At 45.9% G+C, this 24138-nt stretch overlaps 1 protein-coding gene across 1 annotated transcript in view; it reads left to right on the forward strand.

The window, feature by feature from the left end:
* Positions 1 to 24138, forward strand: part of LOC139238349 (zinc finger protein 271-like) — a 43928-nt gene that overhangs the window by 12535 nt on the left and 7255 nt on the right. The window contains exon 2 of the mRNA XM_070867473.1: positions 21621 to 22475. Within this exon, the coding sequence (XP_070723574.1) occupies positions 21621 to 22446 (826 nt within the window). The 3' untranslated portion in view covers positions 22447 to 22475. The remainder of the gene's footprint in view (positions 1 to 21620; positions 22476 to 24138) is intronic.

The raw sequence follows: 24138 nt of genomic DNA on the forward strand, positions 1-24138 counted from the left end.
CAGTTAATTTAGAGACCAAGGTTCAGAACTTAAAGAAGGGTAACTTTGAAGGTATGAGGCGTGAATTGGCTAGGATTGATTGCCGAATGATACTTAAGGGGTTGACTGTGGATGGGCAATGGCAGACATTGAGAGACCGCATGGATGAACTACAACAATTGTACATTCCTGTCTGTCGTAAAAATAAAAAAGGGAAGGTGGCTCAACCGTGGCTATCAAGGGAAATCAGGGATAGTATTAAAGCCAAGGAAGTGGCATACAAATTGGCCAGAAATAGCAGTGAACTCGGAGACTGGGAGAAATTTAGAACTCAGCAGAGGAGGACAAAGGGTTTGATTAGGGCAGGGAAAATGGAGTCCGGGAAGAAGTTTGCAGGGAACATTAAGATATGTAAAAGTTTCTATAGATATATAAAGAGAAAAAGGTTAGTAAAAACAAATGTAGGTCCCCTGCAGTCAGAATCAGGGGAAGTCATAACGGGGAACAAAGAAATGGCAGACCAATTAAAAAGTACTTTGGTTCGGTATTCACTAAGGAGGACATTAACAACATTCCGGATATAAGAGGGGTCAGAGGGTCTAGTAAGGAGGAGGAACTGAAGGAAATCCTTATTAGTCGGGAAATTGTGTTGGGAAAATTAATGGGATTGAAGGCTGATAAATCTCCAGGGCCTGATGGACTGCATCCCAGAGTACTTAAGGAGGTGGCCTTGGAAATAGCGGATGCATTGACAGTCATTTTCCAACATTCCATTGACTCTGGATCAGTTCCTATCGAGTGGAGGGTAGCCAATGTAACCCCACTTTTTAAAAAAGGAGAGAGAAAAGAGGGAATTATAGACCGGTCAGCCTGACACGGTAGTGGATAAGATGATGGAATCAATTATTAACGATGTCATAGCAGCGCATTTGGAAAGAGGTGACATGGTAGGTCCAAGTCAGCATGGATTTGTGAAAGGGAAATCATGCTTGACAAATCTTCTGGAATTTTTTAAGGATGTTTCCAGTAGAGTGGACAAGGGAGAACCAGTTGATGTGGTATATTTGGACTTTCAGAAGGCTTTCGACAAGGTCCCACACAAGAGATTAATGTGCAAAGTTAAAGCACGTGGGATTGGGGGTAGTGTGCTGACATGGATTGAGAACTGGTTGTCAGAAAGGAAGCAAAGAGTAGGAGTAAATGGGTACTTTTCAGAATGGCAGGCGGTGACTAGTGGGGTACTGCAAGGTTCTGTGCTGGGGCCCCAGCTGTTTACACTGTACATTAATGATTTAGACGAGGGGATTAAATGTAGTATCTCCAAATTTGCGGATGACACTAAGTTAGTTGGCAGTGTGAGCTGCGAGGAGGATGCTATGAGGCTGCAGAACGACTTGGATAGGTTAGGTGAGTGGGCAAATGCATGGCAGATGAAGTATAATGTGGATAAATGTGAGGTTATCCACTTTGGTGGTAAAAACAGAGAGACAGACTATTTATTATCTGAATGGCGACAGATTAGGAAAAGAGGAGGTACAACGAGACCTGGGTGTCATGGTATATCAGTCATTGAAGGTTGGCATGCAGGTACAGCAGGCGGTTAAGAAAGCAAATGGCATGTTGGCCTTCATAGCGAGGGGATTTGAGTACAGGGGCAGGGAGGTGTTGCTACAGTTGTACAGGGCATTGGTGAGGCCACACCTGGAGTATTGTGTGCAGTTTTGGTCTCCTAACCTGAGGAAGGACATTCTTGCTATTGAGAGAGTGCAGCGAAGGTTCACCAGACTGATTCCCGGGATGGCGGGACTGACCTATCAAGAAAGACTCAATCAACTGGGCTTGTATTCACTGGAGTTCAGAAGAATGAGAGGGGACCTCATAGAAACGTTTAAAATTCTGATGGGTTTAGACAGGTTAAATGCAGGAAGAATGTTCCCAATGTTGGGAAAGTCCAGAACCAGGGGTCACAGTCTAAGGATAAGGTGTAAGCCATTTAGGACCGAGATGAGGAGGAACTTCTTCACCCAGAGAGTGGTGAACCTGTGGAATTCTCTACCACAGAAAGTTGTTGAGGCCAATTCACTAAATATATTCAAAAAGGAGTTAGATGTAGTCCTTACTACTCGGGGGATCAAGGGGTATGGTGAGAAAGCAGGAATGGGGTACTGAAGTTGCATGTTCAGCCATGAACTCATTGAATGGTGGTGCAGGCTAGAAGGGCCGAATGGCCTGCTCCTATTTTCTATGTTTCTAAGGCCAGCTGCACAGCAGCCCAGCGAAGACCCAACCAACTCACCTGCATCTGTGTTTGCACCAAGACGATCGACCAGGGAGCGGAAAGCCCCAGATATCGTCTCACCCTGTAAATAAGTGTACTATTGACTTTGGGGGCGGGGGAAGAGAGTGATGTTATGTATGCAACACCTTGTAACCAGCATTCTACCTCCACCAGAGGGCGCATCTGTTGGAGTCCCAAGGAATCCCAGCATCCCTTGGGAGCACTGCATATAAGCAGGCCTCCCATGCTGTGCCAGCACTCTGGAGTCAGAATAAAAAGACTAAGGTCACACTTACTCAAGTCTACAGTACTCGCTCACATTGCTTTATTTGAGACATAACATAAACGACTTGGAAGTGGGTGTACAGGGCACAATTTCTAAATTTGCAGATGACACAAAACTTGGAAGTACAGTGTACAGTGAGGAGGCTAGTGATAGACTTCAAGAGGACAAAGACAGGCTGGTGGAATGGGTGGACACATGGCAGGTGAAATTTAATGCCCAAAAGTGTGAAATGATACATTTTGCTAGAAATTATGGGGAGAGGAAATATAAACCAAAGGATACAAACCTAAAGGAGGTGCATGGACAGAGAGATCTGGGATTATATGTGCACAAATTATTGAGGGTGGCAGGGCAGGTTGAGAAAGCAATTTAAAAACGTTACGGGATCCTGAGCGTCATGAATAGAGGTATAGAGTACAAAAGCGTGGAAGTTATGATGAATCTTTATAAAACACTGGTTAGGCCTCAACTGGAGTACTGTGTCCAATTCTGGGCAGCATACTTTTGGAAGGATGTGAAGGCCTCAGAGAGGGTGCAGAAAAGATTTACGAGAATGATTCCAGGGTTGAGAGATTCAGTTACATGAATAGACTGGAGAAGCTGGGGTTGTTCTCAGAGCAGAGAAGATTGAGAGATTTGATAGAGGTGTTCAAAGACATGTGGGTTCAGAAAAGATAGTGAAACTGTTCCCATTGGCAGAAGGCTCGCGAACCAGATGACACAGATTTAAAGTGATTGGCAAAAGAACCAAAGGCGACACAAGAAAAAACTTTTTTTGCACAGCAAGTGGTTAGGATCTGGAATGCACTGCCTGAATGGGTGGTGAAAGCAGACTCAATCACTGCTATCAAAAGGGAGTTGGATAAGTACCTGAAAGAAACAAAATTGCAGGGCTACGAAGAAAGGGCGGGGATTGCAACTAGCTGAGGTGCTGTTGCAGAGAGCCGACATGAGCTTAATGGGCCGAATGGCCGCCTTCTGTGCTGTAACCATTCTATGATTCTATGAATCTAGTTCCACCACCAATTCAGGCAATGCATTCCATATTATAACAACTTGCTGTGTACAAAATGTCTCCTCATTGCTCCTCTGGATTGTTTTGCCAATTATCTGAAATCTGTGTCCTCCCGTTACTGACCCTCCTGCCAGTGACAACAGTTTCTCCTTGTTTATTCTATTAAAATCCCTCATAATTTTGAACATCTCCATTTAACCTTCTCTGCTACGTTATATTGCCAGCAGAGAACGACTAAAAAAACTATTAACAGAGGGAAGGTAGATTAAGAAAGTAAACTAGCATGAAATATAAAAACAGATAGTAAGAGTTTCTACAGGTACATAAAAAGGAAAAGAGTGGCTAAAGTAAATGTTGGTTCCTGGAGGATGAGACTGGGGAATTAAAAATGGAAAACAGAAAAATGCAGAGCCGTTGAACAAATATTTTGTAACGGTCTTTACGGTAGAAGACACTAAAAACATCACAATAGTGGATAATCAAGGAGCTATAGGTAGGGAGGAACTTAATATGATCACTGTCACTAATGAAGTACTACTAGGCAAAATAATGGGATTAAAGGCGGACAAGTCCACTGGACCTGATGCCTTACATCCTAGGGTCTTAAGAGAAGTGGCTGCAGAGATAGTGGATGCATTGGTTGTAATCTAACAAAATTCCCTGGATTATGGGGCGGTCCCAGCAGATTGGGAAACCGCAAATGTAACGCCCCAATTTCAAAAAGGAGGCAGACAAAAAGCAGGAAACTATAGACCAGTTAGCCTAACATCTGTTGTTGGGACAATGCTGGAATCCATTATTAAGGAAGCAGCAGCAGGATATTTGGAAAAGCATGATTCAATCAAGCAGAGTCAGCATGGTTTTATGAAAGGGAAATCATGTTTGACAAATTTGCTGGAGTTCTATGAGGATGTAATGAGCAGGGTGGATAAGAGGGAACCAGTGGATGCAGTGTATTTGGATTTCCAGAAGGCATTTGATAAGGTGCCACATAAGAGGTTACTGCACAAGATAAAAGCTCACGAGGTTGGAGGTAATATATTAGAATGGATAGAGGATTGGCTAACTAACAGAAAACAGAGAGTCGGGATAAATGGGTTATTTTCCGATTGGCAAACAGTGACTAGTGGGGTGCCACAAGGATCGATGCTGCGGCCTCAACTATTTACAATCTACTTGAATGAAGGAACCGAGTGTAATGTAGCCATGTTTGCTAATGATACAAAGATGGGAAAGCAAATTGTGAGGAGGACACAAAAAATCTGCAAAGGGATATAGACAGGCTTAAATGAATGGGCAAAAGGTTGGCAGATAGAGTTTAATGTGAGAAAATGTGAGGTTATCCACTTTGGCAGAAATAACAGAAAAGCAAATTATAACTTAAATTAAGAAAAATTGCAAAGTGCTGCAGTACAGAGAGACCTGAGGGTCCTTGTGCATGAAACACAAAAAGTCAGTATGCAGGTAGAGCAAGTAATCAGGAAGGCAAATGGAATGTTGGCCTTTATTACAAGGGGGATAGAGTATAAAAGCAGAGAAGTCCTGCTACAGCTGTACAGGGTATTGGTGAGGCCACACCTGGAGTACTGCATACAGTTTTGGTATCCGTATTTAAGAAAGGATATACTTGCATTGGTGGCAGTTCAGAGAAGGTTCATTAGGTTGATTCCAGAGATGAGAGGGTTGACTTATGAAGATAGGTTGAGTAGGTTGGGCCTATGCATATTGGAGTTCCGAAGAATGAGAGGTGATCTTATCGAAACATGTAAGATAATGAGGCGGTTCGACAAGATGGATGCAGTGAGCATATTTCCACTCATAGGGGAACTAAAACTAGTGGGCATAGTCTCAGAATAAGGAGTCGCCTATTTAAAACTATGAGAAATTTCTTCTCTGAGGGTTGTAAATCTCTGCCTTAGAGAGCTGTGGAAGCTGGCTTTGAATAGATTTGTTAGGGATAGACAGATTTTTGAGCGATAGGGGAATAAAGGATTATGGGGAGTGAGCAGGGAAATGGAAATGACAGAGCAGGCTCAAGGGGCCAAATGGCCTACTCCTGCTCCTATTTCTTATGTTCTGTGAATTTTGCTGTCATCGAGGTGCTGGATGCTCGTGCCAGGGGTGTGTAACATTCTATGCTTGTGAGCATCAAGTGCCAGCATCTATCAATCTCTGGTCAGGGACTATCTGTTTAAACTGCCTCACCTGATGTTTTTGACCCACTTATTTCATTCTTAAACATTTCAGAGTTTTTGCAGTGACCGAGGCTGTCTGACACTGCAGGAAATGTGTATTTAAATACGCTTGTGTGGTGAAGCTTCTGGCCCTTTGAAAGGCCGCTCACTGTGGCCCCTCTCCCAGATTCCAGCCCCAGTTCTGTTTTCACTCAGCTGCTCTCACCTGGGGACAACGCGTCACAATCGGCCCCAGCGCACCTGAGCTGGACACCAGACCCCGCCCCTTGCTGCGCCGCCATTGGTTGGAGGACCCGCCGCTCGTTCGCTCCTCCAGCTCGCTCTTCCAATTGGTCCGCGCACCCGTCAGTCAGACTGGGCGCCGAGGTCACGTGCTTTTCTCACTCCGCCCCCTCGCAACACCAGGTGACGGGCGCGGCTGAATCCGCTTCATTCGGTGTCCGGGCAGCTGCCGGCCGATTTTCGGGTTTGTATTTTACTTTCTTTTCTCTCTCTCCGCCCCCACATAGGGTTAAATCGGTTCCGAAAACTCACTTTCTGTCGGTGATTCGGCCTCAACGGCCGACCTTTTCCAGGAGACCCGAGGCCGGATTGCGGGACTTCTGAGCATGCGCGGCCCGAGCAGGCGAGCTGGACATTTAAAGGGGTATTGTTCTGTCTATTGTCCTTAATTCCAGGAACACTGTTCCAGAATCATTCTGGAATTCAAAGATAAACCCCGGCTTCTATTCTCCACTGCTACCCGCCTTCTTAAACCCCTCTCCCCTGTCTCCTCCACTCTTGCCTCCAACAACAAGTGAGGAACTCATGGCTTCTTTGTCTCTTGAGATTGAGACCGTCCGATCAGCCGCCTCTGCGACTTCCCTTCCTTCACCTAGCCCACTGGGCCAAACTTTATCTAAGGCTCCCACCTGCCCTAGCCCTAAACTCATATCTTTCTCCAGTTTATCTCCGACCTCTTCCCCCATGAGACCCACTTCCTGCTCCCTCGACTGTATTCCCACCAAACTTCCTTTTCTGGCTCCCATGTTTGCTGACATAGTTAACAGTTCTCTCTCCTCACATACTGTCCCCTTTCCCTCAAATGTGCCGTCATCACAAAAAAAAAACCTTGACTCCTCCGTCTTTGCAAACTACTGCCCCATCTCCAACCTCCCTTTCCTCTCAAGTCCTTGAACATGTTGTCACCTCCCAAGTCCGTGCCCATCTTTCCTGGAACTCAATGTTTGAATCCCTCCAATCAGGCTTCCGTCCCTGTCACAGTACCCAAACAGCTCTCATCAAAGTCACAAATGATATCCTTTGTGACTGTGACAAAGGTGAACTGCCCCTCCTCATCCTTGTTGGCTTGTCTGTGGACTTTGACACAGTTGACCATCCTCCTCCAACGCCTCTCCACTGTTGTCCAGCTGGGTGGGACTGCACTCGTCTGGTTCTATTCTTATCTATCTAATCGTAGCCAGAAAATCTCCTGCAATGGCTTCTCTTCCCAATCCCTCATCATTACCTCTGGTGTCCCCCAAGGATCTATTCTTGGCCCCCTTCTACTTATCATCTAATATCTACATGCTGCCTCTTGGCGACATTATCTGAAAACGCAGCGTCTGTTTCCACATGTACGCTGATGACACCCAGTTCCATCTCACCACCAATTCTCTCGACCCCTCCATGGTCTCTAAATTGTCATACTGCTTGTCCGATATCCAGTTCTGGATGAGCAGAAATTTTCTCCGATTAAATATTGGGAAGACCGAAGACATTGTTTTCGGTCCCCCGCCACAAACTCCATTTCTTAGCCACTAACTCCATCCTTCTTCCTGACATCTGTCTGAGGCTGAACCACACTGTTCACAAACTTGGCGTCATATTTTACCCTTAAATGAGCTTCCAACCACATATCTGCAAAATAACTAAGACCGTTTATTTCCACCTCCGTAACATCGCCTGTCTCCACCCTTGCCTCAGCTCATCCGCTGCTGAAACCCTCATCCATGCCTTGTTACCTCTAAACCTGACTATTCCAATGAATTCCTGGCTGGCCTCCCACATTCTGCCCTATATAAACTTGAGGTCATCCAAACTCGGCTGCCCGTGTCCTAACTCACACCAAGTCCCGTTCACCCATCACTCTTGTTCTCGCTGATCTACATTGGCTCCCAGTTAAACAAAACCTTGATTTCAAAATTCTCATCCTTGTTTTCAAATCCCTCCATGGCCTCGTAGCCTCCCTATCTCTGTAACCTCCTCCAGCCCCACAAGACCCCGAGATATCTGCACTCCTCTCATTCTGCCCTGTTGAGCATCTATGATTATCATCGCTCAACTATTGGTGGCCATGCCTTCAGCTGCCTAGGTCCTAAGCTCGGGAATTCCCCGCCTCAACCTCTCCGTGCCTCTGCCTCTCTTTCCTCCTTTCTTCTTCTTCTTCGTAGGCAGTCCCTCGGAGTTGAGGATGACTTGCTTCCACACTAAAATGAGTTTTCAGGTGACTGATGAGTCCAATGCAGGACCTACAGTCTCTGTCACAGATGGGGCAGATGCTGGTTGGAGGGACGGATGGGTGGGGGGCTTGTGTTGTTGCGCGCTCCTTCGGCTGTTTGCGCTTGGCTTCTACTTGCTGCCGGCGAAGAGACTCGAGGTGTTCGACAACCTTCCTGGATGCTCCTCCTCCACTTTGAGCGGTCTTGGGCCAGGGATTCCTAGGTGTCGGTGGGGATGTTGCACTTTTTCAAGGATTCTTTGAGGGTGTTCTTGAAAAGTTTCCTCTGCCCACTTGGGGCTCGCTTGTCGTGTTGGATCTCCGAGTAGAGCGCTTGTTTTGGGAGTTTCGTATCGGGCATGAGGACGACGTGGCCCATCCATCAGAGCTGATCGAGCATGGTCAATGCTTTGATGTTGACTTGACTGAGAACACTAACGTTGGTGTGCCGATCCTGCCAATGGATTTGCAGGATCTTGCGGAGTCAGCGTTGGTGGTACTTCTCCAGTGCTTTGAGGTGCCTGCTGTACATAGTCCATGTTGCTGAAGCATATGGGAGGACGAGTATCACTACTGCTCTGCAGACCATGAGCTTGGTGCCGGGTTTGAGGTCCTGGTCTTCAAACACTCTCTTCCTCAGGCAACCGAAGACTGTACTGACACACTGAAGGCGGTGTTGGACTTCCTCATCGACATCTACCCTTGTTGACAGTAGGCTCCCGAGATATGGAAAGTTGTCCACGTTGTCCAAGGCCTCATCGTGGATTTTGATAATTGGGAGGCAGTAGTCTGTGGCGGGGACAGGTTGGGAGAGAACCTTTGTCTTACGCATGTAATGCCCATGCTCTCGTACACTTCGGTGAAGGTGTTGATGATGGTTTGGAGTTCGGCCTCCGAGTGTGCGCAGACCAAGCGTCATCTGGATACTGTAATTCAATGATAGAGGATGTGACGACCTTGGATCTGGACTGTATGCGACGGAGGTTGAACACTTTCCCGTTTGTTCTGTAGATTAACTCCACTCCAGCGGGAAGCTTTCTGAGGGTGACATGGAGCTTTGCAGCAAGGAAGATCAAGAAGAGCATTGGTGCGATGACACAGCCTTGCTTGACCCCAGTCCAAACGTGAATTGGATCTGTGGTGGATCCGTTGGTCAGGATCACGGCTTGCATATCGTCATGAAACTTTTGAGGGCAGCCGAATTTGAGGAAGAGACTCCATAATCCCTCATGGTTGACAGTGTTGAATGCGTTTGTGAGGTCAAAGAAGGCCATGTACAGAGGTTGGTGCAGTTCCCTGCATTACTCTTGAATTTGAGGCGCGGTGAAGATCATGTCCATTGTGCCACTTAGTGGGCGGAATCCACATTGTGACTCTGGGAGGAGCTCTTCAGCCACAGGGAGAAAGCAATTGAGGAGGATTCTTGGGATGACTTTCCCTGTGGCAGACAGCAAGGAGACTTCTCTGTAATTACCCCAATCGGACTTGTCACCTTTCTTGAAGATGGTCACGTTACGGCATCTCTGAGAACCTCTGGCATGCTCGCCTCCTTCCAAATACGAGAAATGAGTTCATGTATTCACGCCAGAAGTGCTTCTCCGCCATGCTTTAGTGCTTCGGCAGGGATTTCATCTGCTCGTGAGGCCTTTTTGTTCTTCAGTTGTCGGATTGCCTTTTCAATCTAATGCCGGGCTGGGGTTGTGCTGAGGTGGTGGTGGGTAACATGTTGTAGGATGGAGTCGAGAACACTCACGTTGAAGACAGAGTCTCGGTTAAGGAGATCTTCGAAGTGCTCCTCCCAGCGGGCACTGACTGCCTCTCTGTCCTTGATGAGTACCCCTCCGTTCTTGGCCTACAGTGGGATAGGACCTTGCGTGCTTGGGCCGTAGGTGGTCTTGACTGCGCTAAAGAATCCACGCACATCATGGTTGTTGGCTAGTTGCTGGATCTCCTGCGCTTTCTCCACCCACCATCTGTTCTTTAAGTCGAGAGTTTTTTGTTGGACCTCGGCCTTCAGACGTCTGTAGAGCTGTTTTCTTGCTCTCTAGTTGTGTTCCTGTTTCCAGTTCAAGAATGCCTTGCATTTGCAGTTTATTAGCTCCTGGTTGTTCTTATCAAACCAGCCTTGATGTTTCCTGGTCAGGTGGCCGAGCGTTTCTTCACAGGTGCTAATTTTGGAGGCCTTAAGGGCAGACCAGGCGCTGTGGATATTCTGCGTCTCTGGATCACTGGTGGTCGACAAGTTGGCAGTGAGGTGCTGGCTGAATAGGGCTTTCTTAGCAGGATCTTTGAGTGCTCCAGCATTGATATTCTTGCGGCATTGCTTCTGTTGCCGCTGCTGTCTTGGGGTTACATTGATGGAGATGACGGAGCGGATTAGGCGGTGGTCCAGCCAGCAGTTGTCAGCTCCTGTCGTGGCGCAGGTGATGCACATGTGCTTGCGATCCCTTGCTCGGACGATGACGTATTCTAGCAGATGCCAGTGCTTGGAGCGAGGGTGTTGCCATGAAGCCTTGTACTTGGCTCTCTGATGGAACAAGGTGTTGGTAATGACAAGGCCATGTTCTAAGCATTTTGTCAGGAGGAGGGTACAGTTGGAGTTGGTTTTCCATATCCCCTCTCTGCCGATCACATCTCCCCAGAGATCTGTGTCCTTACCAACTCTGGCATTGAAGTCGCCAAGGAGGATCAGCCTGTTGCCCGTTGGGACTCAGGACAGGGATTGTTCAAGGCTGGAATAGAATTCCTCTTTGGTCTTGTCTGTAACTTCCAGTGTTGGGGTGTATGCACTGATGACTGTAGCGCACTGGTTCCGGGCTCGGGTGAACTGAAGAGTCATGAGGCGTTCATTTATCCCGCAAGGGGAGTCTCTGAGACATCCAACTAGCTCATTTTTTATGACGAAGCCTACGCCATGGAGGCGGCATTTTCCTCCTTTGGTTTACCTTTCCAGAAGAAGGTGTAACCACCACCGTGTTCTCTGAGCTGGCCTTCCACTGCCTGCCGAGTCTTACTTAGGGCGGCGATGTCTACGTTGAAACTTCTGAGTTCCCGGGCAACGATGGCAGTGCGGCGTTCCAGTCTGTTGCTGTTGGGGTTGTCTATGAGGGTCCTGACATTTCAGGTCCCGATAGTCATTTTAAAAGGATGGAAGATGCGTGTGTGTGAATTCTTTTAACGTGGGGTGGCCGTTGCACACCAGCTACCACAAGGGCTTGACAGAGCAAGATCTTGATCTATAGGGGCTATAGGGAGGAACTTAAAACAATCACTATCACTAAAGAAGTAGTACTCGGCAAAATAATGGGACTAAAGGTGTACAAGTTTCCTCCACCTGATGCCTTGCATCCTAGGACCTGAAAAGAAGTGGCTGCAGAAATAGTGGATGCATTGGTTGTAATTTACTAAATTTCCTTGGATTCTGGGGAGGTCCCAACGGATTAGAAAACAGTAAATGTAATGCCCCTATTTTTTTTTAAAAAGGAAGCAGACTGAAAGCAGGAAACTACAGACCAGTTAGCCTAACATCCGTAGTTGGGGAAAATGCTAGAGTCTATTATTAAGGAAGCAGTAGCAGGACATTTGGAAAAGCATATTTCAATCAAGCAAAGTCAGCATGGTTTTATGAAAGGGAAATCATGTTTGACAAATTTCCTGGAATTCTTTGAGGATGGATAAAGAGGAACAAGTGGATGTGGTGTACGTGGATTTCCAGAAGGCATTCGATAAGGTACTACATAAAAGGTTACTGTACAAGATAAAAGTTCACGTGGTTGGGGGTAATATATTGGCATGGATAGAGCATTGGGTAACTAACAGAAAACAGAGAGTCGGGATAAATGGGTCATTTTCCAGTTGGCAAACAGTGACTAGTGGGGTGCAGCATGGATCAGTGCTGGGGCGTCAACTATTTACAATCTACATTAATGACTTGGATGAAGGGACCGAGTATAATGTAGCCAAGTTTGCTGATGATACCAAGATGGGTGGGAAAGCAAATTGTGAGGAGAACACAAACAATCTGCAAAGGGATATAGACAGGCTAAGTGAGTGGGCAAAAAGTTGCCAGATGGAGTACAATGTGAGGTTATCCACTTTGGCAGAAAGAATAGAAAAGCTCATTATTTTTTTAAATGGAGAAAAATTGTAAAGTGCTGCAGTACAGAGAGACCTTGTGCATGAAACACAAAGTTAGTATGCAGGTACAGCAAATAATCAGGAAGGCAAATGGAATGTTGGCCTTTATTGCAAGGGGGATAGAGTATAAAAACAGAGAAGCCCTGCTACAACTATACAGGGTATGGGTGAGGTCACACCAAGAGTACTGCGTATAGTTTTGGTCTCCGTATTTAAAAAAGGATATTACTTGCATTGGTGGCAGTTCGGAGAAGGTTCACTAGGTTGATTCCAGAGATGATAGTTAGAATAAATACGTGGCTTGAGCAGTGGTGCAAGAGGGAGGGATTCATATTCCTGGGATATTGGAACCAGTTATGGGGGAAGTGGGACCTGTACAAAAGGAACAGTCTGCACTTGGGCAGGACTGGAACTGATGTCCTGGGGGTAACATTTGCTAATGCAGTTTGGGAGTGTTTAAACTAATATGGCAGGGGGATGGGAACCTATGCAGCAAGACAGGGCGAAGTAACATGGAGTCAGAAACAGATGGTAGAAAGGTAAAAAGCAACAGTGAAAGGCTGAGTAAACCAAGGCAAGAAACAAAAAGGGCCACACAACATCATAATTCTAAAAGGATAAAGGGTGTTTTAAAAAAAAAACGCCTGAAGGCTTTGTGTCTTAATGCAAGGAGTATCCGTAATAAGGTGGATGAATTAACTGCAAATAAATGTTAACAGATGTGATTGGGATTACAGAGACGTGGCTCCAGGATGATCAGGGCTGGGAACTCAACATCCAAGGGTATTCAACATTCAGGAAGGATAGAATAAAAGAAAAAGGAGGTGGGGCAGCATTGCTGGTTAAAGAAGAGATTAATGCAATAGTTAGGAAGGACATTAGTTTGGATGATGTGGAACCTATATGGGTAGAGCTGCAGAACACCACAGGGCAAAAAACGTCAGTGGGAGTTGTGTACAGACCTCCAAACAGTAGTAGTGATGTTGGGGAGGGCATCAAACAGGAAATTAGGGGTGCATGCAGTAAAGGTGCAGCAGTTATCATGGGTGACTTTAATATGCACAAAGATTGGGCTAACCAAACTGGAAGCAATACGGTGGAGGAGGATTTCCTGGAGTGCATAAGGGATGATTTTCTAGACCAATATGTCGAGGAACCAACTAGGGGGGAGGAGATCTTAGAGTGGGTGTTGTGTAATGAGAGAGGATTAATTAGCAATCTCGTTGTGCGAGGCCCCTTGGGGAAGAGTGACCATAATATGGTGGAATTCTACATTAGGATGGAGAATGAAACAGTTAATTCAGAGACCATGGTCCAGAAATTAAAGAAGGGTAACTTTGAAGGTATGAGGCGTGAATTGGCTAGGATAGATTGACGAATGATACTTAAGGGGTTGACAGTGTATGGGCAATGGCAGACATTGAGAGACCGCATGGATGAACTACAACAATTGTACATTCCTGTCTGGCATAAAAATAAAAAAGGGAAGGTGGCTCAAACGTGGCTATCAAGGGAAATCAGGGATAGTATTAAAGCCAAGGAAGTGGCATACAAATTGGCCAGAAATAGCAATGAACTGGGAGAAATTTATAACTCAGCAGAGGAGGACAAAGGGTTTGATTAGGGCAGGGAAAATAGAGTATAAGAGGAAGCTTGCAGGGAACATTAAAATGGACTGCAAAAGCTTCTATAGATATGTAAAGAGAAAAAGATTAGTAAAGACAAATGTAGGTCCCCTGCAGTCAGAATCAGGGAAAGTCATAACGGGGAACAAAGAAATGGCAGACCAATTGAACAAGTACTTTGGTTCGGTGTTCACGAAGGAGGACACAAACAACCTTCCGGATATAAAAGGGGTCAGAGGGTCTAGTAAGAAGGAGGAACTGAGGGACATCCTTATTAGTCGGGAAATTGTGTTGGGAAAATTGATGGGATTGAAGGCCGATAAATCCCCAGGGCCTGATGGACTGCATCCCAGAGTACTTAAGGAGGTGGCCTTGGAAATAGCGGATGCATTGACAGTCATTTTCCAACATTCCATTGACTCTGGATCAGTTCCTATCGAGTGGAGGGTAGCCAATGTAACCCCACTTTTTAAAAAAGGAGGGAGAGAGAAAACAGGGAATTATAGACCGGTCAGCCAGACATCGGTAGTGGGTAAAATGATGGAATCAATTATTAAGGATGTCATAGCAGTGCATTTGGAAAGAGGTGATATGATAGGTCCAAGTCAGCATGGATTTGTGAAAGGGAAATCATGCTTGACAAATCTTCTGAAATTTATTGAGGATGTTTCCAGTAGAGTGGACAAGGGAGAACCAGTTGATGTGGTGTATTTGGACTTTCAGAAGGCTTTCGACAAGGTCCCACACAAGAGATTAATGTGCAAAGTTAAAGCACATGGGATTGGGGGTAGTGTGCTGATGTGGATTGAGAACTGGTTGGCAGACAGGAAGCAAAGAGTAGGAGTAAATGGGTACTTTTCAGAATGACAGGCAGTGACTAGTGGGGTACCGCAAGGTTCTGTGCTGGGGCCCCAGCTGTTTACATTGTACATTAATGATTTAGACGAGGGGATTAAATGTAGTATCTCCAAATTTGCGGATGACACTAAGTTGGGTGGCAGTGTGAGCTGCGAGGAGGATGCTATGAGGTTGCAGAGTGACTTGGATAGGTTAGGTGAGTGGGCAAATGCATGGCAGATGAAGTATAATGTGGATAAATGTGAGGTTATCCACTTTGGTGGTAAAAACAGAGAGACAGACTATTATCTGAATGGTGACAGATTAGGAAAAGGGGATGTGCAACGAGACCTGGGTGTCATGGTACATCAGTCATTGAAGTTTGGCATGCAGATACAGCAGGTGGTTAAAAAAGCAAATGGCATGTTGGCCTTCATAGCGAGGGGATTTGAGTACAGGGGCAGGGAGGTGTTACTACAGTTGTACAGGGCCTTGGTGAGGCCACACCTGGAGTATTGTGTACAGTTTTGGACTCCTAACTAGAGGAATTACATTCTTGCCATTGAGGGAGTGCAGCGAAGGTTCACTAGACTGATTCCCGGGATGGTGGGACTGACATATCAAGAAAGACTGGATCAACTGGGCTTGTATTCACTGGAGTGCAGAAGAATGAGAGGGGATCTCATAGAAACGTTTAAAATTCTGACTGGTTTAGACAGGTTAGATGCAGGAAGAATGTTCCCAATGTTGGGGAAGTCCAGAACCAGGGGTCACAGTCTAAAGGATAAGGGGTAAGCCATTTAGGACCGAGATAAGGAGAAACTTCTTCGCCCAGAGAGTGGTGAACCTGTGGAATTCTTTACCACAGAAAGTTGTTGAGGCCAATTCATTAAATATATTCAAAAAGGAGTTGGATGTAGTCCTTACTATTGGGGGGTCAAGGGGTATGGCGAGAAAGCAGGAATAGGGTACTGAGGTTGCATGTTCAACCATGAACTCATTGAATGGCGGTGCAGGCTCGAAGGGCCGAATGGCCTACTCCTGCACCTATTTTCTATGTTTCTATGAAGGGGTTGACTTATGAAGATATGTTGAGTAGGTTGGGCCTTTACACATTGGAGTTCAGAAGAATGAGAGGTGATCTTATCGAAACATGTAAGATAATGAGGCGGTTCGACAAGGTGGATGCAGTCAGGATATTTCCATTCATAGGAGAAACTAAAACTAGTGGGCATAGTCTCAGAAACAAAGAAACATAGAAAATAGGTGCAGGAATAGGCCATTCGGCCCTTCGGCCCTTCGAGTTTGCACCACTATTCAATAAGATCATGGCTGATCATTCACCTCGGTACTGCTTTCCTGCTTTCTTTCCATACCCCTTGATCCCTTTAGCCGTAAGGGCCATATCTAACTCCCTCATGAATAGATCTAACGAATTGGCATCAACAACAACTCTGCGATAGAGAATTCCACAGGTTAACAACTCTCTGAGTGAAGAAGTTTCTCCTCATCTCAGTCCTAAATGGCTTACCCCTTATCCTTAGACTGTGACCCCTGGTTCTGGACTTCCCCAACATTGGGATCATTCTTCCAGCATCTTACCTGTCCAGTCCCGTCAGAATTTTATATGTTTCTATGAGATCCCCCTTCATTCTTCTAAACTCCAGTGAATACAGGCCCAGTCAATCCAGTCTCTCTTCATATGTCAGTCCTGGCTACCCAGGAATCAGTCTGATGAACCTTCGCTGCACTCCCTCAATAGCAAGAACATCATTCCTCAGATTAGGAGACCAAAACTGAACACAGTATTCCAGGTGAGGTCTCACCAAGGCCCTGTACAACTGCAGTAAGACTTCCCTGCTCCTATACTCAAATCCCCTAGCTATGAAGGTCAACATGCCATTTGCCGCCTTCATCGCCTGCTGTACCTGCATGCCAACTTTCAATGACTGATGTACAATGACTGATGTACCATGACACCCAGGTCTCGTTGCACCTCCCCTTTTCCTAATCTGCCACCATTCAGATAATATTCTGCCTTTGTGTTTTTGCCCCCAAAATAGATAAACTCACATTTATCCACATTATACTGCATCTGCCATGTATTTGCCCACTCACCTAACCTGTCCAAGTCACCCTGCAGCCTATTAGCATCCTCCTCACAGCTCACACCACCACCCAGCTTAGTGTCATCTGCAAATATTACACTCAATTCCTTCACTTAAATCATTGATGTATATTGTAAATAGCTGGGGTCCCAGCACTAAGCTCTGCGGCACCCTACTCATCACTGCCTGCCATTCTGAAAAGGACCCGTTTATCCCGACACTCTGCTTCCTGTCTGCCAACCAGTTCTCTATCCACATCAATACATTACCCCCAATACCATGTGCTTTAATTTTGCACACCAATTTCTCGTGTCGGACCTTGTCAAGCCTTTTGAAAGTCCAAATACACCACATCCACTGGTTCTCCCTTGTCCACTCTACTGGTAACATCCTCACAAAATTCCAGAAGATTTGTCAAGCATGATTTGCCTTTCATAAATCCATGCTGACTTGGACCGATCCTGTCACTGCTTTCCAAATGTGCTGCTATTTCATCTTTACTAATTGATTCCAACATTTTCCCCACTACTGATGTCAGGCTAACCGGTCTATAATTACCCGTTTTCTCTCTCCCTCCTTTTTTAAAAAGTGGTGTGACATTAGCTACCCTCCAGTCCATAGGAACTGATCCAGAGTTGATAGACTGTTGGAAAATGATCACCAATGCATCCACTATTTCTAGGGCTACTTCCTTAAGTACTCTGGGATGCAGACTATCAGGCCCTGGGGATTTATCAGCCTTCAATCCCATCAATTTCACTAACACAATTTCCTGACTAATAAGGATTTCCTTCAGCTCCTCCTTCTCGCTAGACCCTCGGTCCTCTAATATTTCCGGAAGGTTATTTGTGTCTTCATTCGTGAAGACAGAACCGAAGTATTTATTCAATTGGTCTGCCATTTCTTTGTTCCCCATTATAAATTCACCTGAGTCTGACTGCAAGGGACCTACGTTTGCCTTCACTAATCTTTTTCTCTTCATATATCTCTCGAAGCTTTTGCAGTCAGTTTTTATGTTCCCAGCAAGCTTCCTCTCATACTCTGTTTTCCCCCTCCTAATTAAACCCTTTGTCCTCCACTGCTAATTCTAAATTTCTCGCAGTCCTCCGGTTTGCTGCTTTTTCTGGCCAATTTATATTGCTTCCTTGGATTTAACACGATCCTTAATTTCCCTTGTTAGCCACGGTTGAGCCACCTTCCTCGTTTTATTTTTACTCCAGACAGGGATGTACAATTGTTGAAGCTCATCCATGTGATCTTTAAATGCTTGCCATTGCCTATCCACCCTTTAAGTATCATTCGCCTGTCTATTATAGCCAATTCACATCTCATACCATCGAAGTTACTTTTCCTTAGGTTCAGGACCCTAGTCTCTGAATTAACTGTGTCACTCTCCATCTTAATAAAGAATTCTACCATATTATGGTCACTCTTCCCTAAGGGGCCTCGCACAACAAGATTGCTAATTAGTCCTTTCTCATTACACATCACGCAGCCTAGGATGGCCAGCCCTCTAGTTGGTTCATCGACATATTAGTCTAGAAAACCATCCCTAATACACTCCAGGAAATTCTCCTCCACCGTATTGTTACCAGTTTGGTTCGTCCAATCTATATGTAGATTAAAGTCGCCCATGATAACTTCTGTACTTTTATTGCACGCATCTCTAATTTCTTGTTTGATGCTGTCCACAACCTCACTACTGCTGTTTGGTGGTCTGTACACAACTCCCACTAGCATTTTCTGCCCTTTGATATTCCGCAGCTCTACCCATACAGATTCCACATCATCCAAGCTTATGTCCTTCCTTACTATTGCATTAATTTCCTCTTTAACCAGCAAAGCTACCTCACCTCGTTTTCCTTTCTGTCTATCCTTCCTGAATGTTGAATACCCCTGGATGTTGAGTTCGCAGCCTTGGTCACCCTGGAGCCATGTCTCTGTAATCCCAATTATATCATGTTCGTTAATAGCTGCCTGCACAGTTAATTCGTTCACCTTATTACGAATACTCCTCGCACTGAGGCACAGCCTTCAGGCTTGTTTTTTTAAACACACTTTGTCCCTTTAGAATTTTGCTGTAATATAGCCCTCTTTGCTTTTTGCCATGGGTTTCTCTGCCCTCCATTTTTACTTTTCTTCTTTCTATCTTTTGCTTCTGCCCCCATTTTACTTCCCTCTGTCTCCCTGCATTGGTTTCCATCCCCCTGCCATATTAGTTTAACCCCTCCCCAACAGCATGAGCAAACACTCCCCCTAGGACATTGGTTCCAGTTCTGCCCAGGTGCAGACCATCCGGTTTGTACTGGTCCTACCTTCCCCAGAACCGGTTCCAATGTCCTAGGAATTTGAAACACCCCTCTCCTGCACCACTCTTCAAGCCACGTATTCATCTTAGCTATCCTGCTACTTCTACTCTGACTACCATGTAGCACTGGTAGCAATCCTGAGATTACTACCTTTAAGGGGCCACCCATTTAAAACTGAGTTGACGAGGAATTTCTTCTCTGAGGGTTGTAAATCTGTGGAATTCTCTATCCCAGAGAGCTGTGGAGGCTGGGTCATTGAATATATTTAAGGCGGTGATAGACAGATTTTTAAGCGATAAGGGAACAAAGGGTTAAGAACATAAGAAATAGGAACAGGAGTAGGCCATAAGGCCCCTCGAGCCTGCTCCGCCATTTAATACAATTATGGCTGATCCGATCATGGACTCAGGCCTACTTCTCTGCCCGCTCCCCATAACCCCTTATTCCCTTATCGTTTAAGAAACTGTCTCTTTCTGTCTTAAATTTATTCAATGTTCTAGTTTCCACAGCTCTCTAATGCAGCGAATTCCACAGATTTACAACCCTCTCAGAGAAGAAATTTCTCCTCATCTCAGTTTTAAATGAGTGGCCCCTTATTCTAAGATTATGGCCTCTAGTTCTAGTCTCCCTTATCAGTGGAAACATCCTCTCTGCATCACCTTGTCAAGCCCCCTCATAATCTTGTACATTTCGATACGATCACCCCTCTCATTCTTCTGAATTCCAATGAGTAGAGGCCCAACCTACTCAACCTTTCCTCATAAATCAACCCCCTCTTCTCCACAATCAGCCTAGTGAACCTTCTCTGAACTGCCTCCAAAGCAAGTATATCCTTTCGTAAATATGGAAACTAAAACTGCACGCAGTATTCCAGCTGTGGCCTCACCAATATCTTTTATAACTGTAGCAAGTCTTCCCCACTTTTATACTCCATCCCCTTTGCAATAAAGGCCAAGATTTCATTGGCCTTCCTGATCACTTGCTGTACCTGCATACTATCCTTTTGTGTTTCATGCACAAGTACCCCCAGGTCCCGCTGTACTGCAGCACTTTGCAATCTTTCTCCATTTAAATAATAACTTGCACTTTGGCAGAAAAATATCAAAGAGCATGACCTCCCACTTTCCAACATTGTACTCCACCTGCCAAATTTTTACCCACTCACTTAGCCTATCTATGTCCTTTTGCAGATTTTGTGTGTTTTCCTCCCATCTTTGTATCGTCAGCAAACTTGGCTACGTTACACTCTGTCCCTTCTTCCACATCGTTAATATAGATTATAAATAGATGGGGTCTCAGCACTGATCCCTGCGGCACTCCACTAGATACTGATTGCCAACCCGAGAATGAACCATTTATCACGACTCTCTGTTTTCTGTTGGTTAGCCAATCCTCTATCCATGCTAATATATTACCCCCAATCCCGTGAACTTTTATATCGTGCAGTTATGGGGAGCGGGCAGGGGAAGTGGAGCTGAATTTATGATCGGATCAGCCATGATATTAAATGGCGGAGCATGCTCGATGGGCTAAATTACCTACTCATGCTCCTATTTCTTATGTTCTTATGGTCCAGTGGCAAGGGGATCCAAGATGACTGGAGACCAGGCTCTGCTGCATGGGCCTGGTACACATACACACACACACACACACACACACACACACACACATACTCCTACTATCCTCCTTCCTCCTTCCCACAGGTCCTCTCTCCTTGGGATTCATAGGACACAGTGTATGCCTCACGACCTAAACCTCATCGTGACTCTACCTCTCTTTGCTCCTTTAAGATGCTTCTTAAAATCTATATCTTTGACCAAACCTGCCCTAATTTCTCCTTATGTGGCTCTGTCAAATGTTTTCGTCTTATAATACTTGTGTGAAACACCTACGTTAAAGGCGCTTTATAAATACAAGTTGTTGTTAAAGGGACAGTGACATTGTGCTAGATCTTGATTTTAGCGCAGAGAGGAGGGAGAGCGTATTTGACCGGAACGTAAAGAAAATGTAAGATTGAAAATTGTGTATTCTGAAATTCTCTCCTGCACTTACAGTAATTCGTGATGTTAACTTGTTTTACAGGGCATTGCAAGTAGAGGATGTGCAGGAGGGAAACTTGAAGCAAAGATCACAGCAAGATCTGACAGAGTCACTCGATCATCAGGGCCTGAATATTGTCGGAATATGGAAGGGGAAAGCAGCAATCAGAGAGCAGACAAACTGTACACGTGTTCCCTGTGTGGACGCTCCTTCAGCCGATCGTCCAGCCTAGAGAGACACAAGTGCAGTCACACTGTGGAGAGACTCTGTCAATGTGGGGACTGTGGGAAGGGAGTAAATTCTGCGTCTCAGCTGAAAACTCATCAACACAGTTGCACTGGAAAATGGCCATTCACCTGCTCCGTGTGCGGGAAGGGATTTAACCACTCGGGGAAACTGCTGAGGCACCAGCGAGTTCACACCGGGGAGAGGCCCTTCGCCTGCTCTCACTGTGAGAAGAGGTTTACCCAGTCTTGCAATCTGTTGTCACACGAGCGGGTTCACAGCGAGGAGAGACCTTTTCAATGCCCTGACTGTGAGCAGTGCTTTAAAAGGTCGAGCGACCTGATGCAGCACCAGCGAGTTCACACCGGGGAGAGGCCTTTCACCTGCTCTCAATGCGGGAAACGATTCACATATTCATCCGCCCTACTGGTACACCAGCGAGTTCACACCGGGGAGAGGCCATTCACCTGCTCCATGTGTGGGAAGGGATTCATTCAGTCATCCACCCTGGTGATACACCAGCGTGCTCACACTGAGGACAGACCGTTCACCTGCTCCGTGTGTGGAAAGGGATTCCCTCAGTCATCCGCCCTGCTGGTACACCAGCAGATTCACACTGGGGAGAGGCCGTTTACCTGCTCAGTGTGTGGGAGGGCATTCGCTCGTTCATCCTACCTGCGTGTGCACCAGCGAGTTCACACTGACGAGAGACCCTTTAAATGCCCCGAGTGCGAGAAGAGCTTTAAAAGCACTGAAGAGGTGAAGGTGCATCAACGCGTTCACACCGGGGAGAGGCCCTTCACCTGCTCTCACTGCGGGAAGAGGTTTGGGAGGTCATCGAACCTCGTGAGACACCAGCGAGTTCACAGCGAGGACAAACCGTTTAAATGTTCTGTCAGCAAAAAGAGCTGTGAAAGCTCCAAAGACTGTTGACGAGAGCCCGTTCAAATGCTCTCTCTGAGGTAAGACATGTACGCAATCATCCCACCTTCTGAAACATGAGCGCATTCACACTGGGTAGAGGCTGTTTCCCTATTCCCTGAGTGAAAAACGATTCACCAATCCATCTGACCTGCTGATACCCCAGCGAGTTCACACTTCACTGCAGTGGTCTGATTCTGCAATTAATCACATCCAGGACTGATCGACGTTAATTATGGTACTGGAGGTGTGTGATTTGTTGATGCTGCAAATAACTAGGCTGGAATTTAATACTTTGTATACCCGTCTGTTGGAAAATAAATTCTCCTTTTATGTCGGGTTTAGCGTTAAACAATGAGAAAGTCGCAAACACACGTGTCATGGGTAAGCAAAGTTAGTCTGAGGTCGAACATAGAGCCAGTCTCGTGGCCCAACAAGAGTTCCACTGGCATAAAAACCTCAGAAAAACTTGTTTCTGAGCAAAGCGACCAGCAGAGGAAGATCAGGTGAAGACAGTAGAGGTAGAGAGGTGATAGAAAACACTGGAGGAAAAAAAGGAGTGTACGTAGTCTGCAGGCTGGAGACAGTGGAGGTAAGCGAGGGGTCTCTGCAGCAGCTGTGGTTCTACTCCTGCGTTCTCATGTTCACTGACCCGAGTTAAACACAGGAATGATTATATAAAGAGGAGAGGGGATTACGGGGAATAGATTTGCAGATGACACCAAATTAGGAGGGATAGTCAATAAATTACAAGAAGACTTTTAATAAACTCACAGAATGGGCATATAATTGGCAAATGATTTCAACACAGATAAGTGTGAGATACAGATATTACATTTTGTTAAGAGTAGGGAGGTCACATATGTGCAGAATGAGAAACTATGGGGCGGAAGAGGAAATGGATCTCTAAGTACAAATACAGAAATCACGAAAAGTAGTGATACAGGTTAATAAGGCCATGAGAAAGCAAATCAAACACTAGGGTTTATTTCTAGTTAGATTGAATTGAAAAGTACAGAAGTTATGCTAAACTTGTATCGAACCTTCGTTAGATCACACTGTACAATTCTGGTCGCTATATTATAAAAAGGATATAGAGGCATGGAGAGGGTGCAGAGAAGATTTACAAGGATGATACCAGAAATGCGAGGTTATACTTATCGGGAAAGGATGAACAGGCTGGGTAGAAAAAAGATGGTGGAGGGGTGACCTAATAGAGGTCATTAAAATTATGAAAGGTTTTGATAGAGTGGGAGGGAGTGTTTCCACTTGTGGGGAAGAGCAAAACTAGAGGCCATCAATATAAGATAGTCACCGACCCGACCTGTAAGGGAACAACACCGGCAGTGGGGAATAAGAGGAGGCAGCCACTACAGGGAGCAGCGTGAGCCATCCTGAAAGGTCGACCAAAGCAGAGCGATAAATCGGACATCGTGGCAACCCAGGTAGCTGATTGGTGGCGTCTCTTGGAGCAAGGTCGAGCCCAGCAGCAGGGGCGGGAGGCCCGGAGGTTGGCGAGCAGCGGGAGGTCTGGTGGTCGGCGAGGAGCAGAGGTTGGGACCGGCGAGGCCCGGTGGTGGGAAGTGGTGAGGAACAGAGATTGAGGTCCAGGAGTGGCGTAGTGTGGACCAGCAATGGGGTCGTGGCCCAGGGAAGGAACAGCACGGGCCAACAGCAAGTTCGTGAGGCCTACACTGCATCCTG

The sequence above is a fragment of the Pristiophorus japonicus genome, chromosome 2 (genome assembly GCF_044704955.1).
Source record: "Pristiophorus japonicus isolate sPriJap1 chromosome 2, sPriJap1.hap1, whole genome shotgun sequence".
NCBI classification, from domain to species: domain Eukaryota; kingdom Metazoa; phylum Chordata; class Chondrichthyes; family Pristiophoridae; genus Pristiophorus; species Pristiophorus japonicus.